Consider the following 18,582-nt stretch of genomic DNA (forward strand, 5'->3'; position numbering starts at 1 on the left):
TGATTCTTGTTGAGACTCTAGCTAGCCTTTGTTATTTTTATAACTTAAAGACAAAGTTAAGACTTATAAGGATAATAATGGTAGTTTTATTTAGAATAGTATAAATTTGGATTAGTCAGATCAGGGAGGATTAGTATAGCCTGTGAAACACAGGAGAAGTGGTTCCTTACGGAACTAGGGAGTTTTATTTGGGGGGAGTTAGAATCCTTTAGAATTAGAAATTCTTTTTATCCTTATATAATTTAAATAGTTTATTTTTCTATAACAAAGAGTCTCTTTAGTGTTCCTTGTGCTTGGACTTGAAGGGAAGTTCATCTATGAGCTTCACTTTATCACTGAAGATACTTTTGATTACATCTATCAAGTATCTGAAACAATTTTGAGCCTTTATTTTTATAGCTCACCCATAATTATTTTTACACTCTCTTCTACATATCCTATTTCTTCAAGTAAGGTGCAGGTTCCTCAAGGCAGAGATCATATCCTCACGCACATAAAGTAGTTCCATATACTCAAAAGGTATGTTGGGTATATTTGAGTCTTTTATCATACTTTATTAACTATTAGATAATCAGAAACATGTATTTCATTTGTGAAAAAAAATTATGTGTGCAAAGATTCTTTTACCTCTTAGGGCCATTTTCCCTCAACTAGAAAATGGAAGACTCATCAGAAAACCTTTGATAGTTTCTAACTAGGTGAAAAATATAGGAGAATAACTGCTTGTCTATTTGAATTTGCTCACTGACAGTTATTCATATATGCAACCTGGAAATCCATAATATGGCATATCTGGAACTGGGGTAATACAATGAAACTGAACTGAATAATTATTTTTATACACAAAAATTTGCTTATCTCTTTTTCCCCTTAGACTATAGAATCTAATTGGAGGTGTGGGAGACATAACTTGCAGAGAATTCAGTGTCGTTCTGAAAATAGTAAAGGTGTCTACTGTTTACAGTATGATGATGAAAAGATTATCAGTGGCTTACGGGATAACTCAATTAAGGTGAGTGTATCTGGTATTTTAAAAATTGCAATTATCGATTTAACATCGTATGTGATGACAATTTTTCTGTCTGGTCCAGATGACTTAATGTATCTACCCTACTCATTCCTGGCAGCCTTTTATCTGGCTGGGCCAGAGCCATTTAATGACATTTCTCTGATGCTTATCCTTGCCTTTGTGTATTACATTGCCTTCCCCTCATCTCCAAAGACAGAGAGACAGACAGAAAAACAGATGAAAACACACACACACACACACACACACACACACACACAGCCAGACCCAAGAACACTCAATAGTTTCAAACTCCATTGTGAGATACAAAGAAAATGTCAGATTTAATCCTTTTTGGTCAAACGATCATCAAGCATAAATTGCTTGCTACTAGAATATTCACTGGATTGTCTTCTCTGCCTAACTGTTATTAGTATTTGCAGTTTGTGAGAGGTACCTGAGAAATATCACAAAGAATAGTTGGCTTATTAAGAGAATTTTGGCAATGCAATGACACAGGACAGTTCGGAGGGATTTATGGTAAAGAACGCTACCCACATTCAGAGGAAGAACTACAGGAGAAGAAACATATAAGAAAAACAACTGCTTGAACGCATGGGTTGAGGTGGACATGATTGGGGATGTAGGCTCGAAACTACCACACCAATGCAACTAACAACAATTTGGAAATAGGTCTTGAACAATGACACATGTTAAAACCAGTGGAAATGTGCATCGGCTATGGGGGGAGGGACATGGAGGGGTGAAGGGGAAAGTAGAAGCATGAATCATGTAACCATGTTAAAAATGAATATTAATAAATGTTTAAAAAATTAAAAAAAAAAGGCAAGGCTCATAGTGGCACAAGGGAACTCAGATGCTTTAAAGAGCAAGCCTGGGCTGCTAATCAATTGGCAAAATGTCAATCAATGCTCTTGGAATTATTGATATTTACCTCTCCCTCCTGCCATTTCTTAATTAATAAGGAAATGCAAGTGTTTATCCTGTGGTTTAGAAAATCAAGTTAAGTGGAGCTATTGCATTAATCAAGAAAGTGATTTACAAACATTTTTGTATGATCGGCCTTGTGTCTCTACAGATCTGGGATAAAACCAGTTTGGAATGTTTGAAAATACTAACAGGACACACGGGTTCAGTGCTTTGTCTTCAGTATGATGAGAGGGTTATTGTAACTGGCTCCTCTGACTCCACAGTGAGGTGAGTACAGGCTCCATATATAACTGAGCCAAACAGCATGGCTGAAAAGGTGTCTGACTACTTTCCTCCTCCCTTTTGGTACTGGTCTTCGGGCAGCTCTCTTACTCTGGTCCTTTAGTCTTCCTGTAGTCAGTTGTCTGCTGCCTTCTCTGTGCAGCTTTGTAGGGCATTTTCTTTCTCTTGACCCTACGAAGAGTCTGCCCTGATCTTTCCCATATCTTCAACTATATCTGCCTATGCCTAATAACTTTTCATTCTGCTTACCAGGCAGTGAAACTAGGGTCTAGTAGTGATTGTGCCCTTCCTGATTATGTGGCCTGGACCCCTAGGGATGCAGAGGCAGTTAGAGGAAAAGAGGCTTGGGTAAGATAGCATACTGGGTTAGAAAGAACACATTGCATTTAGAATCAGAAAACCTGGGTTTGTGCCTTGGGTCTGTCATTTACATTTGCGTGACCTTGGGAAACTTGCTTTCTATCTGAAGGACTTAATTTCCTCATCTTTAAAATGGCTATGTGATTTTTAGGTCCCTTTCAGATTAAAAAAATCTTCCCCAATTCTAATGCTGAGGGAGGAAGAAAGAAGTGGGAGGCAGTGCAAGGGGACTGAGTGTTGGGGAAAATTACACAGGACCTCTGTATTTCAAAAAGTAAATTATAAATCTGAGGAAACCCAATCAGATAAAAAACCCAGTTTATGGTTTAAAGAATTTTATACCTGAAACAAGTGTCTGCTTCCCATATATCTCTTCCATTATTCCTAGCCCTGGTTCTTCATTTATCATAACTAATCGGAAGCATGTGCATAGGAACACCCATCCATGAATACATGGTTGAAAAGAAAACCCAAATCAAGGGAAAGCCAAAAGGGGTCCTTGGACACAGCCAAAATTCTTCATTGGTGATATCTCAGCTCTTTTTGCCTTTCCCTTAAAGGGAGGTAGGAGAGTAGATTAGGAAATGAGGGTGGCACGGATTTGGGATGGTGATTATTATATATAAACAAAAGACATCAACTACAGCTTTGAAAAATAGAAAATACTTCTGTATAACCTGCATTTGCCAACATGGGGATAGGTCCATGGTGTGGAGAGAAATTAGTTTTCACAAGATGAACTTACCTTAGTGTTTTCCCTCTCCCTTTAGAGTCTGGGATGTGAATACAGGGGAAGTCCTGAATACATTGATCCACCACAATGAAGCAGTCCTTCATCTGCGCTTCAGCAATGGCTTAATGGTCACCTGTTCAAAGGACAGGTCCATTGCCGTATGGGACATGGCGTCACCCACTGATATCACGCTGCGACGGGTGTTGGTTGGCCACCGAGCAGCTGTTAATGTGGTTGACTTTGATGACAAGTATATTGTGTCTGCTTCTGGTGACAGGACCATTAAAGTAAGTTTCCTGGGAGAAATCATAATCTTGATTTACCTTCAGACCATGACTGTTCAGGAACTCGTGACATGGGGGAAACATGACTCGGTGGGTTTTACACCAGTGTGGAAGTGACGGCACAACCTACAAAACCTCTTCCAGTGTCCTCAGTATGCCCCCTTCTGGTCATTTTGTCCTCTGAGCTCTTAAAAGTCACGGGCATGATGGGTGGAAAAGTGTGCCATAAATAACCTTTCAGCCTCTATTGAGACTGTATCCTGTTGGTAGACCGTTAGGGGTGTACGTAAGAGATTTTATGCATATACATGTACACATGGACCCCAAAAGATGTAAGCACACACACATATGTATGCAAGGACATATATAATGCTAGATTTGTTTGTACAAGAAAGTAGGAGAATCTAATGGCTATAAACACTTAGTTGAGTAAAAGCTGGAATGTGTAACAAAGTAAAGTGTTTTTGGGCCACTTGGTTACTTTGTGTCCCTTGTCCTTTCTCTTCAACTTAAGTATGTTATTGTGCAAATGTATTATGCAAATGATTTAATACATTACAAGTTATCCTACATAAATAGGATTATGAGTCATTGAGAAGAAAGGGCAGAAATAGAATCAAGAATGGGTGGGGCCCACATGGAAAAGGGGAGCCTGTGGTCAGTAAGCCTTTGGAGGAGAGACATAAGAATCCTGGGGCTGGAAGGGATCCTTGCCCTCAGGCTAGTGAATGTCTAAACCATCCTGGATGAGTCCTTATTTGTTCTTTTAAAGATCTCTGGGGATGGAGATTCCACAACTTCCCTTTGTATTAGATGCCAGTGTTTTATCACTGTCAGGCAAAAAAGCTTTCTCTACATCCAACTTGTCCTCCAGGCTTCCAGTTTTTTAGGTTTGCCTTTTATAACCAAATTTCCTTCAGACTTGTAATTTTAAAAAATTATTCTTCACTACAGAAGAATTTTTATTATACTCAATTATTAAAAAGTGAGAATTCATTCTATAGGTCTGGAGCACAAGTACCTGTGAATTTGTTCGCACTCTGAATGGGCACAAGCGAGGAATTGCCTGCCTTCAGTACAGGGATCGACTAGTTGTTAGTGGGTCCTCAGATAATACCATTAGGTAAGTGGAAGTCTACTGTGTTAATAGCTTTACATGAATAATGATCCCTTGGGGATTTAGACCCCCAAACACTGAATGATTTGGGGGGGGGGCTTTTAATGACTGCTTTTTTTAAAACCCTAACCTTCCATCTTGGAGTCAATGCTGTGAATTGGCTCCAAGGCAGAAGAGTGGTAAGGGTAGGCAATGGGGGTCAAGTGACTTGCCCAGGGTCACACAGCTGGGAAGTGTCTGAGGCCAGATTTGAACCAGGACCTCCTATCTCTGAGCCTGGCTCTCACTCCACTGCATCACCCAGTTGCCCCCTTAATGACTGCTTTTAGTATCATGTATACATTTTAGATTTACAGCAGATTCTAAAATGCTATAGACTTTGACTTAAAAGTTGAATCTTAAGACAATTATTTTCATTGTGGATGTGATAACTAGCCATTTGTTGGCAGCAAATAAATGTTAAATACCATTTTGGCAGCCTTAGTTGTTTTTGTTTGCTTGTTTGTTTTTTTGTTTTTTAAACCTTACACCTTAGAATCAATATTGTGCATTGGCTCCAAGGCAGAAGAGGGATAAGGATTAGGGCAGTGATTCCCAAAGTGAGCGCTACCGCCTCCTGGTGGGTGCTGCAGTGATCCAGGGTGGGGCGGTGATGGCCACGGGTGCATTTATCTTTCCTATTAATTGCTATTAAATTAAAAAAAAAATTAATTTCCAGGGGACTAAGTAATATTTTTTCTGGAAAGGGGGCGGTAGGCCAAAAAAGTTTGGGAACTACTGGGTTAGGGGGTTAAATGACTTGATTAGGGTCACACAGCTGGGAAGTGTCTGAGGCCAGATTTGAACCTAGGACCTCTGAACTCTAATTAGTTAGTGTTGAGCTGCTGCTTATTCAGAATAGATCAGAGAATTGCTACATTTGATCTATTAAGAATTGCTAAGAATTTTTGTTTAAAGATGTATCAAGAGGGGGCAGCTGGGTGTCTCAGTGGATTGAGAGTCAGGCCTAGAGATAGGAGGTCCTAGGTTCAAATGTGGCCTCAAGATACGTCCTAGCTGTGTGACCCTGGGCAAGTCACTTAACCCCCATTGCCTAGCCCAGTGATGGGCAAACTATGGCCTGTGGGCCAGATGCGGCTCCCTGAAATGTTCTATGTGGTTGTGCAACATTATTCCTAATCTGACAAATACATTGAGTAGGATACAATATGATGAAACTATGAAAGAGTAGCTTTAGAAACAGACTGACAGATGAGCATTTCCTTTCCTTTGGTCCCCTTTTTAAAAAGTTTGTTCATTACTGGCCTAGCCTTGACTCCAAGATGGAGGGAAGGGTTTATTTTTTTTTTTAAAAGATCTAAAAAAAAAAAAAATGTACCAAATGGGTAGTTCTGTTATCATGGTGACAAGGTAACACTAGAGTTGATCATTGTAGTCAACTTCCATCTTCTTGGTCTTTTATTTTTGCTCTGTTTTGTCATTTGGAATTTATTTCTGATTTTCTACTTCCCCTTCCCTTTTTCCTTCTCCCTCCAAATAGAATAGAAAACCAGTGAACAATATATAATCTAGAAGAATAAAGCTCCTCTTAACACCAATATCTGCTGTGGAAATCAGATTTAAAATAGGAGTATGAATTCATCCATTGCTTTTAAATCTCCCATGGCATTACATAATCTCTTATTGACTGGGAAACAAACTCTTCTTTGTCCAGGTCAAGAAAAGATAATACTCTTAGCCTCACTCACAGGTCTTGTTGGGAATGTGGAAACCCATCACCTATAGTTTTTACTGAGCTACTGTGGAGCCTCTGGGAAATGGGTACCCCTTCTATCTAGATTGCAGTGTTTTGTAATCCACAAAGTGGCAGGAAAAGGGAGTAAGAGTACTTTTCAATTTGTGGCTTAGGTATATGAGGTTGCATTAGGGATTCATAATCTACCCTTGGGAGAGGCCTTTCCCCTGCCTCCTAAGAATTCACCATAAATATATTTGATCACATTTTTTTACCATCAACTAAGAGAGAAAGAATAAACATGTTCAGGAATCAAGTATACCACAAGTTCTCATAATTAAAACATTTGTTCCACAAACCGTTTAATACAGTCTATGCTGTATATTGTAATCTTGTAGTATGAGATGAGGATGAGGCAAAGCATTCTGGTACAACATGAATCACTTGCATGATAATGCTCTTATTTCTCTTTAAGGCTATGGGATATTGAGTGTGGTGCCTGTTTAAGGGTTTTAGAAGGACATGAAGAATTAGTCCGGTGCATCAGATTTGATAACAAGAGGATTGTGAGTGGAGCTTATGATGGGTAAGTGTCTAAAACAAATGACTGTATTGGTACAATTATATCAGTGGTGAACTTCTAACTATAAGAAATATAGGAACTTCCAGTTCCTGAGTAGTAATTTGTCTTCCTTATACACCAATAACACTTCTCTGTCCAGAAGGCCTGTGGGTGGCAGAACAACATCATTAGAGCCTGTGGAGCCCAAATTAGACCTATCTATCCATTGACTTAGAAGGCAACTATTGCTACTAAATGTCATCTCAATAGTACATCTTCTCCAGGGGAATTATAAGATGACCAAGAGAAAAAGACTGGTATTTTCTTCAGTAAAGTTCAAAAGATAAAATCTTTATATATCAACTATGTGTGAATCACAATTCTGATGCTAAAATGAATAAGGGTGATCCCTGTCTTCAAAAAGTTTACTTGGGGGGAGGGGGGAAAAGGGAAGGGCAGGACAGAGAAATAAGGCATGCATCTAAAGTAAGATGTATTAATTTCATATAATACAGAATGGTATGCAAAATGCATGTTCACCTTCAACCCTAAAAATTAGAAAGCAAACACAATAGGCTCTATGTTTTTAATTAGAAAGAATGATTTCAGGCTTCATATTCCTATCATTTTATTACATTTCTTTTGTACTCAGGAAAGTTTAATTCATATTATTTTCATGTTACAGAAAAATTAAGGTTTGGGATTTGCAAGCTGCTCTTGACCCCCGGGCACCAGCAAGTACATTATGTTTGCGTACATTGGTGGTATGTATTTTCCCCACTTATATGTCTTGAGGCCATATGTAGAAACATGCCTATTCGTAGGTGAACTTACTTTACAAATTAAACCTCTTAAATCGTTCATGCCTTAAAAAGTACTTTCAAATGAATTTGTTTTGCTAACCCAAATTAGAGGGAACTTGATACCTCTGATATAGCAAGCCTTTTTCCAAAATATATTGACTTTGGAGTTGAAATTGAATAACTGTAAACGTGTCTTTGAACTTGGGGCAGTCTTCTGGCCATTTAAAAGTACAAATGCCTACTTCCAAACAGGAAGGTTTCCAAAACACCTAAAAATATAGGGCACAAATATTATAAAGATATGAAATGGGTTGAAGAAAATGTGTTCTTGGAATGGAAAACAAAATATTCAACTGATAGCTTCTGCAGTAAAGTTCATAGAATGAGTACAAAAGTCCTTACCCAATTTTGTGTCATGAGCCCATTGGCAGTCAAGTGGTGCCTATGGATTCCTTCTCAGAATCATATTTTAAGAAGAATACAATAAAGCACTTAAGATTATAAAGGAAACCAGTTATATTGAAATAAAGATGTAACTCTTTTTATGGGCCTCCATAGATCCCAGGTTAAGAATCCCTCATCTGATTTGATACTCTAATTTTACAGATTAGGAAACCTACTTGTAAAAAACAGGGGAAGTGACTTAACCCTAGAATCCCATAATCAGAAAGAATTTTGTCATCTTCTAGCCCAGTCATTACCAAATTAAATGAATCCTGTCTTACAGGATCCTTAGTTAGCCCCAGGCTGAAGAGTTCCCAGTGACAAGGAATTTGAAGCTTTCCAAGACAGCCCATTCTGCTTTAGAAAACTTGTCTGGAAACCAGTAACAATAGCATTGTGTCCTAGAGCTAAAGCCACAGTATGAAGAATTTTGTAAAATTTAGATCATACATTGGGGGCAAGGGGTGGGCAGATTTTAATGAACCTTTCTGATTTTATAGGAACATTCTGGACGTGTATTTCGGCTGCAGTTTGATGAATTTCAGATCATCAGTAGTTCCCATGATGACACTATTCTGATTTGGGATTTCCTAAATGTGCCCCCCAGTGCCCAGAATGAGACTCGTTCTCCCTCTAGAACATACACTTACATCTCCAGATAACAGTCTGCACTTTTACCCACATCAGGTATACCTTTTTTTGGAGGTGGGGGAGAGGGAGAGGAGGGTTGCTATTCCCAGTTTTGTGTTTCACATTTGCTATTATTATTGTGATTCAGATACTTCAAACATGATATTCCTTAAATTGAGTCATCTTTATTGGGTTCATCTTCATTAAATGCTTCTAATCAATCACTATTAGAGGACTCAGGAAAATAGGAAAATAGTGCTCGGTTTAAAAACAGAAAAGCATGTCAACTCTTAACCTCAAGGAGTTTATTTTCTAATTTTGTTAGTCTTTAGTCATATCTGACTCTTCACGACCCCATTTAGGGTTTTCTTGGCAAAGATACTGAAGTGATTTGCCATTTCCTCCTCCATCTCATTTTATAGATAGAGAAACAGAGGCAAAAACAGTTAAGTGACTTAGCCAAGGTCACACAGCTAGTAAGTGACTGAGGCCAGATTTAAATTCAGGAAGATAAGTCTTTGTGTATGTGTGATTCTATATATATGTATGTATGTATGTACATATATATATATATATATATATATATATATATATATATATAGAGAGAGAGAGAGAGAGAGAGAGAGAGAGAGAGAGAGAAAGAGAGAGAGAGAGAGAGAGATATGGATGAGTGTAGGTCAAAAAAGGATGTTTTTATCTGGAAAATCATAGGGATTTTGAGTGACTCCACTCAAATTACCACTCACTTTCCCAAAGCATTGTTAACTTGATTATATGTCCCAGAGAAGAGGAGGAGGTGGGGGTGGAGGTGGAGGTGGAGGGAAGATGAGTGGGATGGAATGTGTGTGGTTGGGGAGAAATAATGTGATTAGAGGTCAGGTTGGCTACATATAGTAAAATGTTCACCAATCAAGACAACCTGTGAATTCCAAAAATCCTTCTGAGCATGGTCTCTGTAGTTCCCTTTGGAGAGTGCAATAGCAGCTCAGCTCTTCTTCACCCCTCATTTAAAAAGGGAAAAAAAAAAAAAAAAAAAGGCCCAATCCTAAACGTTAACCATAGAGAGCAAGATTCTTTACCTCTAGTCAAAACCAAAGAGAAATCGGGAGAATGACATGACTACTGGCAGGTTTCTTTCAGTCTATATCTTGTGTCATCAGAGGCAAAGACACAATAACTTTTTCAAGTTCTAGCTTCATGACACACCCAACTGTTTGGAGACTGGCCAGAATCTATGCCATCTTTAATGGGAATTATTCTTTCTTTGTAATCTCTTCTCCTGGGGCAGCTGGGTAGCTCAGTGGATTGAGAGTCAGGCCTAGAGACGGGAGGTCCTAGGTTCAAATCTGGCCTCAGACACTTCCCAACTGTGGGACCCTGGGCAGGTCACTTGACCCCCATTGCTCACCCTTACCACTCTTCCACCAAGGAGCCAATGCATAGAAGTTAAGGGTTTAAAAAAAAAAATTAAAAAATATATAATCTCTTCTCCTTGGATAAATTGGTTATGCTTTACCCTAGACTTAACTGAAAATCCAAAGGTTTTCATCACATCTCTATTCATATTTACTGAATAGAACTGTGTACTTAAGACAGTAATGAAGGAAGAAGACAAGATCCTTCATTGACATTAGGAAGCCTACCTTCAAATGGGGTAGGTGAACCCCACAAACATAAAAAACCTAAACCGTAGAAACATGTAACCCTAGACACCAACCATTGTGTGTCACATAGGCATATATGCACACGTTAAGAGTGTTCCTGAGAAAAGGGGAAAGTACACCTCTTCTGCAGGTTCTGATATACACTCATTCATAAAGATCTCATCATAGGAAAGCACAAAGTTTTAAATAAATTTGAGACTGGAAAAATTTTTTTTCCCTGCTGCTTCTTAATAGCTTCTTCTAATAAAGTGCCACAAATCAATATACTTTTGAATAGCTTCCTGGTTTATAAGATAAACCCTAAATAAGATTCCTTTAGTTGAGGTGTGGTAATAACTATCTCTTATTATTTGATTATCTCAGGTAGGAGGAGATTCAAATTCTCTGTGTGTGTGTGTGTGTGTGTGTGTGTGTGTGTGTGTGTGTGAGAGAGAGAGAGAGAGAGAGAGAGAGAGAGAGAGAGAGAGAGATGAAAAACAAGTCTGTAAAAATCACTCTCAATGGTGTTTTGTTATGACAATAAACTGCAAATCAGTGGAAAATGTTATCTGCTCTTTAAGGTGGTAGGTCCCAAAGACCTAACACAAGCAATGAACCCCTTTTACAAGGTTCCAAATGTGTTTGTTTCTTCAAAGCAAATTGCTTTTGACAACCCTGGCAGTCAGCTACAAGAATTTTATTGCCTTTTTTTGAATTCTTTTCATTTATTGTAACATGACAAAAATTGTTACCATATGATATGCTAAGATGCTAAGATCTAAGCACTACAAGAAGAAAACCACCCTTAAAGATACTTTCACTGTTAAAGAAGTGAAAGCCTCCCAGCTACAATTTAGTAAGGCAGGACCTTTGCTCAGGAAATGTAGGAATTAGGTTTATTCACAGATTCTTTGTTAATGCTTATTCATCTCTGAGAGAAAATGCTCTCAGATTGTTTTTACTTTTCCATTTTGTGTGATTTTTATTTTAAAATGTTAAAATAGTCTTTATTCATTATTATATGACAGCTTACTAGACTCTAAGGCAGTGATTCCCAAAGTGGGCGCCACCGCCACCTGGTGGGTGCTGCAGTGATCCAGGGGGGTGGTGATGGCCACAGGTGCATTTATCTTTCCTATTAATTGCTATTAAAATTTAAAAAAAAATTAATATCCAGGGGGTAAGTAATATTTTTTCTGTAAAGGGGGTGGTAGGCCAAAAAATTTTGGGAACCACTGCTCTAAGGTATGAAGGAAGGAAGTTTAAACACCAGATATGGTGTCTGTTGCATACTTTAAATTGTATGATATTGGGGGCAGCTGGGTAGCTCAGTGGATTGAGAGGCAGGCTTAGAGACCAGAGGTCCTACGTTCAAATCTGGCCTCAGACACTTCTAGCTGCGTGATCCTGGGCAAGTCACTTGACCCCCATTGCCTAGCCCTTACTGCTCTTCTGCCATGGAACCAATATATAGTATTGATTCTAAGATGGAAGGTAAGGGTTTTTAAAAAAAAAATTGTATGATATTGAAGTACTATATACTTTACATTTGTATTTAACTGACCAAAAAAAGGAATACATACAATTTCCTTTCATCTAGAATACCTGAGGATTTGTGCGCCCTTGTTACTTATCTATTTAATGGCTTACTGAGACAGGTAGCATAGGTTGCATTATCAATTTGATAGGAAGAGACTACAATTAAAGGTCCTCAGATCTTTGGGGTATGTCAAGATCACTATAATGAAAGTTGATCATCATTGTAAAAGTAAAATGAGTCTGATTACTTGAGCTTTATGATTGCTTGGAGTCTGGAAAAATCCAAGATTAATGTAGTTTTTGGTTCTTAAAAAAAATACCCAACCCAATGTTGCAGTTCTTGTCTTTATTAAGATAATGATTCCAATTGTACACCTTTTCCTAACCCTTTAGGGTTTATAAAACATTCCCCTCATCACAACTCTGGGAAGTGGATAGTATTTTACCAAAAGAGTAATTTAAGTGAATTAGCTAAGATTTTGTAGTCTAGGACAGCGATGGACAAACTACAGCCCATGAGCCAGATGAGGCCCCCTGAAATGTTCTATCAGGCCCTGTGACATTATTCCTAATCTGATGAATACAATGAGTAGGATACAGTGCAATGAAACTTCGAAAGAGCTGTGTTAGAAACAGACTGACAGATGAGCATTTCCTTTCCTTTGGCCCCTTCTTTACAAAGTTTGCCCATCACTGGTCTAGGAAGTATCCACACCCAGGTCTCCTGGATCACGATACCAAGCTGCTCTGTAGCATCTTTCTCCCCTTCCACAGTTGCCCCTCCACACTCACACACTCACACATCAGAACTAGATCTTATAGAACCAGACATCATGCAGTGTAGACTAGACATTTTAGCATTTTAGAGAGATTAGTGTGGGCTTTGAGTCTTCAAGGTTCCTTTTGTAAAGGAGATGTGAATGGAATTTATAGCTAGCACTGTGCTAGCCCTGGTGGAGCACATACAAGACTAGGAAGGATTAGCAGGACTTAGCATGCCAGAGCTGGGAGCTTCCTAGAATACCATGTGCTCTAAATTTTTTCAGAGGAACCTGATAATCACACACTTGAAATGTTTGGCTCAGTGTTGGTGCTAGGTCTAGACCCAAGGTCCTCTGAATTCTAGTCAAGTCTTTTCCCTATTTGATACAAATGATTATAATGTTTCCCTCTACTGAACCCCTCATTGTACTTACTTTGTACCTCTTTATGACCCTTCTACTCTGCCTTATTTTGCAATTATTTACTATCTCTTTTACCAAGGCTGGAAGCTCCTTGAGACCAGGACCATTGTTTCTTAACTCTTTTTGTTTCCTGTGAAGTGCCTCATAGTCCCTTGTACCTCTAGATGATCGATAAAGATTTGATAAATTGAATTTAGTTTCAAATTTTTAAAATTTATCATAAGACTCTTTTCTTCTAAAGGAAAGGGCATTCTGTATATGTTTCAGGAATTAATACTTCCTATGAAATTAAGATATACATTTAGTCTTTCAGGAGGCTCATGTGCTTTAAAAAAATCATCCTAGTACATTAAAAAGTTGATTGGGGAACTTAAGAGCTGGAAGAAACTTGAGAGATCATCTACTTTGAACCCTCTCCTTTTGCATACAGAGAAATTGAATCTTAACAAATTGTCCAAGGTCACCAAGTGAACTGATGCCAAAGCCAAGCCCAGAACTAGGCCTCCTGTTTTTCTCTTGGTCTAATGCTTTCCTCACGTACCATGCTGCCTTTTCCAATGAATATTTTTTGAAAATACAGTAAATTCTTGGTCTCTTGCATTCTGTTAGCAGAAATTCCCTAGCAATTGTCATGTCTATTCTTCTGCAGGTCAATGATAATTTATATTTATAAACATTTATAACAATGAAAACTTCCTCTCAATTAAAGCTGTCCCAGAATGGCATTGACCTCTTTAGGAAATGGAGGTTTTCCCACCACTGGCAGTCTTCATGTGGAGACTGGATAGTTACTTACAGGAAGGTTGTAGATCAGATTTCTGTTCAGATTCAGATTGAACTAGAAAGATAAGACCTCTTGAGGCTTCCCTTCTAATTCACACTCTGTGGTTCTGTGTGACCCGAGACATTTTGTCCTCCTAAAGTACTTTATGAATCATCAAAGAAAGATTAAATTCTATTGGTAGGCATTAAAAAAATGCCATAGTCTTTGTACATTGGTCCACGTGCAGAATAAAGCCAGCACTTATATAGCACTTTAAGGTTTATCAGATGCTTTGCAAATATGACTGAATTGATCATCACTGGGAAAGGTAAGTGTCATTTTTATCCCTTTGAGGAAACTGAGCCAGGTTAAGTGGTCCACCCAGAATCATATAGCTAGTAAGTGACAGTGGCAGGATTTGAACTTAGGTCTTCTTTCTTGGCTCCAGGTCTTCTTTCTTGACTCCAAGTCTAGCAACTCTCCTATTGTACTGGTAATCCTCTTTCTCAGAATATCTGATCAGTCAGATGATTTGGAAAAGCGAAGTTTTTGTATTTTGAAGAGAGGAGTTGACTGGCAGGTAAATGTGAACAACATCTAACATCTTTTCTTCATTATTTTCAGGGTTCCATAGTCTTGAACTACTGGCTACACGGCTCTCACATGCCCACGGGTGTTCATTCACAGCTGAGTATGAAGTTGGAATTGGTTCTAGATGCTGTGTAGATGCAAAGCAGCACAACTCTAAATTCTCATTTTTCTTGCGATCTCTGACTCCTGACTGTTTACTTGGAGGCATTTATGACGGTGACGTTGACTTCAAGTAGATAAGAAAAAGCCTGTCCTTCCCTGCCATGAAAAAAACCTAACGCTTCAACTGTAAATTTTTCATATAAACTGAATTTACAATCTGTTTTACAGAAGTAAATGAAAATTCAAGAAAAGACTTGGCCTAATTTATATTGCTTTGCACTTTGGTCTGACTTTAAAGAACAACATTACATTCTCCGATGATATTTGGGTGCCAAACACATGCCCAGAATGTACAGAGTTCCTTTCAGAAGTCAGCATTCTCCTTTTGACTGTACAAGTTATTCTGCATTGAGAACTTGTTTTATCAGGAGTGTGTTGGACGTTTGGAAACATTTCCGGATTGTTTAATAATATTTTTGGATTTTACTTTATTTCTGCTCCACTTCTTTCTTTTAATTTAAAGAACTGTAAACCAGATGATCTTATCTGCCAACTGGTAATATGGCACTGGCTTTTCATTTATTAACTGCCCCTTTCCTCTGTTTTGCCGACATTTGATATAGTCATATCTTTACATGAGTGCTTGCCTCCTAATTTAAAATACTGTATCAGCATGTAGATAGAATGTACATAACAGTTTAACCTCAAGGCGTGTGGAGTCAGGGTGTCCTGATCCCGAGACACTAATGCATACTGTATTAGCACTTAGCCACGGGATGTTCTCAATGACTGGCACCCAGGGGTTCACGTGGATTTTCTAGAATCCTCCGTGCAGTATTCATAAGGATTTTTTTTATGAGAACTATGTTTTAAAAATGTAATTTCTAAGCTTAAAAAAATTAAAATGTTTCGTTTTTTGTTCTGCAGTATGTACAATAGACATACCTTTTAAACTTTTTTTTTCTGGTTTGTTTTCTTAATGGTATTCTGAAATACAAGTTAGCTTTTTTTGGTAGCATTTTACTTGGCTCCATAATTGAACAATGTCCTAAGTCAAAATTTAAATGTATTTATATTTTTAATTTTACTCTTATCTGAAGTGAAGTAGTAGCCTTGTCAAGAGATGAGACTCTTGGCTCCCGTGTCTACGTCTGGGTCTAGGCTCCGTTCTAGTTTTCAGGCACTCACCCCAGGCCGGTGCTTGATGCTGCCCGTGCTGGTATGCGCGGCTCCTTTGTAGTTTTCTTTTTGGACATCTCTTCCTTCAGAAGGTCTCTTTTGGGGCCTCCCTCCATCTTAGGTTGCAAGGTTTCCTCGCCTTTCTTTTTTGAGTTCCATGTATTTAGTGGCATGCTTCTGTGGGAAGGGATTACTCACAAATGTCATTTCTCTTGATTTGCTTTATATGACTAGAGCTTTCAACAAAGGATTTTGTTTTGTTACCCTTAGCTTCCAAATGCACTAAAATTCAAGTAGGTGTGAATGACATTGTCACATTGACTTCTCTGTGGAGATCAATTGGCACTGAAGTGCCAGCTGGCGCTCCTTTTTTTCCCCCCTTCCATGTACAATGTTCTGTTTTATTTGTCCTTTGACATTTGTTTTAATCCAGGAATGTCCATGGTATTTAAAGGACCAATAAATTACTATTAAAATGCAGTGAACAAGCATGGCTAGCAATGGCATCCTCTTTTGGATCAAACCTCTTCCCAGCGAAAGCACACACAGATATTACCAAAGGGCAGATTGCTTTGCTATATTTTATCCTTGGCATCGAGAAAAGTGTTGGGATCAATGTGTAGTTTGTTTTTCTTTTTTCTCTTTTTTTTCCTTCTTCAGTTAAAGCTTCCTCCTATATGTTACAAGTGATTTCTTTCTTTGAGATGATAGAACCTCAAAGTGCAGAAGTAAAGGTCACAGTTTTGTAAGCTTGACGGTAGTTTGTGAGAGTGGCTTACTTTTAACCCGTTTCATCTTATAGCTTTAATATTAAACTGGCTAAGAAAAGATGCTCTTGCAGCCCAGAAGAAAATGGTAAAGTGTTTCTCAGAGAGCAATGTCCTTTTTTATGCATGTGTAAAATGGAAATTCCTCATTTTCCTTGGGAGATCATGGTGTTTGAATGTGCACACAATTTTTGGATTGTGCTTATTAAACCATAACAGTGGACTTTTGTCTTTGGCACCCAAGGAATTTGACTTCGGGGATTCACAGTAGCAATTCCTGGCTGCACTCTGGATTTTGGTTTTGCTAACCATAATTGAGCAATTGTACATTACTGCTACATTAATGTTTCAAAGCACTGGGATAGTCTACTTCTAACTTGTAATTAATTATGTTTGCCAATTATCTGTTTGAAATAAGTTTGTGTCTGAACAGCTTATTGAAACTGTTAAATTGTACAGATATTGTTAATGACCTAAAGCTTTGTACTGTGGAATGTGCTTAATAAAAAAAAAAAAGTTTGACCTTTGTCCAGAAAATCACTAACTAATATCAAACAAAGTACAGGCATTATGCATTATGGCTAATCTGGCTTCATGCAATTGTTACTTCAGATACTAATTTGAAGCTAATTGTCTTAATAAAATATTCCTCCTAAACCCTACTGCTCTGTTAAGGAATTTGTTTAAAAAAAAAAAAAAGACTGTAATATGTTATCAATAATTCAGTGACATGCAACTGAAACTTCTAGAATTTTTTTTTTAAACATCTGCATTGTAAAATGAGGTTGAAGGTCAAGTGCTTTCAGCATAGGAGAACTATGCCTGTGATGATGCAATTGTATGCCTTGAAAGGTATTAGCTAAAAAGCTCACTTGAACCTTGTGGGTTGTGGGGTTAGGCTATCCCATACCTTTCCTCGGCAAGGCTGCCTCCCACCATATGCAAGATTGCTTCCCCAGAATATTGAGCTTTAGCTATGGGATGAAATATGAAACGGGCACCTTTAAGTGCTCTCTGTGTCATTTCGATTTCAGTGAAAATTAAACTTTTTGATCTCATCCCCATGAAAGAGTTCCATGAAGGCAGGTATGGAAACGGCCAGCTGGAGCCCATTCGGCTTTTGTGCATCAAGAATGAGATCTTATGACTCATGGTAATGAATCATCTCAGTTTATTTGAATCATCCTCTCAGGCAGGGGTTCTTAGCCATTTTTCTGTCATGGCCCCCTCTGGCAATCTGGTGTTCGAAGAATCATGCTTTTTAAGTAACGGAAGAAAGAGCTAAATTTCAGTTCAAAATTTGAGAAAATAAAGATGTATTTTTTCCCAACCAAGTTCACAGATCCCCTTTAACCTATCCACATGGATCCCAGGTTAAAAATACCTGCTCTAAGGCAAAAAGAACACAGGTAGACCTCAGCCATGGGAGTTCTCAGTTTCTTGATTAGTCACTTCTGTTTGTTTAGTACATCAACAACCTACGTATCTGGAAAACATTGTTAAGGGGAGCCAGATTTTTCAAGTATCTGAGAGCTGGAGAATTTTAAAAATGTAATTATTACAAACAGAAATCTTTCTGAAATATATCTTGCCTTTTTTTCTGGTGCAGTCTGAACAATCTAATCTTTTTTAATAGTCCTTTGAGATATCATAATGGACATTTCTTATTTTTGATGGGCTGGAATATAGTAGTGCCTTTAGGGCCTATCAAAGCATATATATGGGTTATTTACCTGTGTACCGGGCCCAACTGTTCTTCTATAATGTTGTTCTTTTTCATTTTTTATTTAACCGATACCTTCACTCTTGGAATCAATTACTGTGTATTGATTGTAAGGCAGAAGAGCAGTAAGGGCTGGGTAATGGGGGTTAAGTGACTTGCCCACACAGCTAGGAAGTGTCTGAGG

At 38.2% G+C, this 18,582-nt stretch overlaps 1 protein-coding gene across 1 annotated transcript in view; it reads left to right on the forward strand.

Annotated features, from left to right (window-relative positions):
• Nucleotides 1–17,337, forward strand: part of FBXW11 (F-box and WD repeat domain containing 11) — a 109,439-nt gene extending 92,102 nt beyond the window's left edge. Inside the window, exons 6-13 of the mRNA XM_044664453.1 lie at nt 875–1,012; nt 2,106–2,224; nt 3,370–3,619; nt 4,621–4,739; nt 6,944–7,054; nt 7,716–7,794; nt 8,778–8,964; nt 14,661–17,337. Of these exons, the coding sequence (XP_044520388.1) occupies nt 875–1,012; nt 2,106–2,224; nt 3,370–3,619; nt 4,621–4,739; nt 6,944–7,054; nt 7,716–7,794; nt 8,778–8,939 (978 nt within the window). The 3' untranslated portion in view covers nt 8,940–8,964; nt 14,661–17,337. The remainder of the gene's footprint in view (nt 1–874; nt 1,013–2,105; nt 2,225–3,369; nt 3,620–4,620; nt 4,740–6,943; nt 7,055–7,715; nt 7,795–8,777; nt 8,965–14,660) is intronic.
• Nucleotides 17,338–18,582: the final 1,245 nt, after the last annotated feature.

This window comes from Gracilinanus agilis, chromosome 2 (assembly GCF_016433145.1).
Source record: "Gracilinanus agilis isolate LMUSP501 chromosome 2, AgileGrace, whole genome shotgun sequence".
In the NCBI taxonomy this organism is placed as follows: Eukaryota; Metazoa; Chordata; class Mammalia; order Didelphimorphia; family Didelphidae; genus Gracilinanus; species Gracilinanus agilis.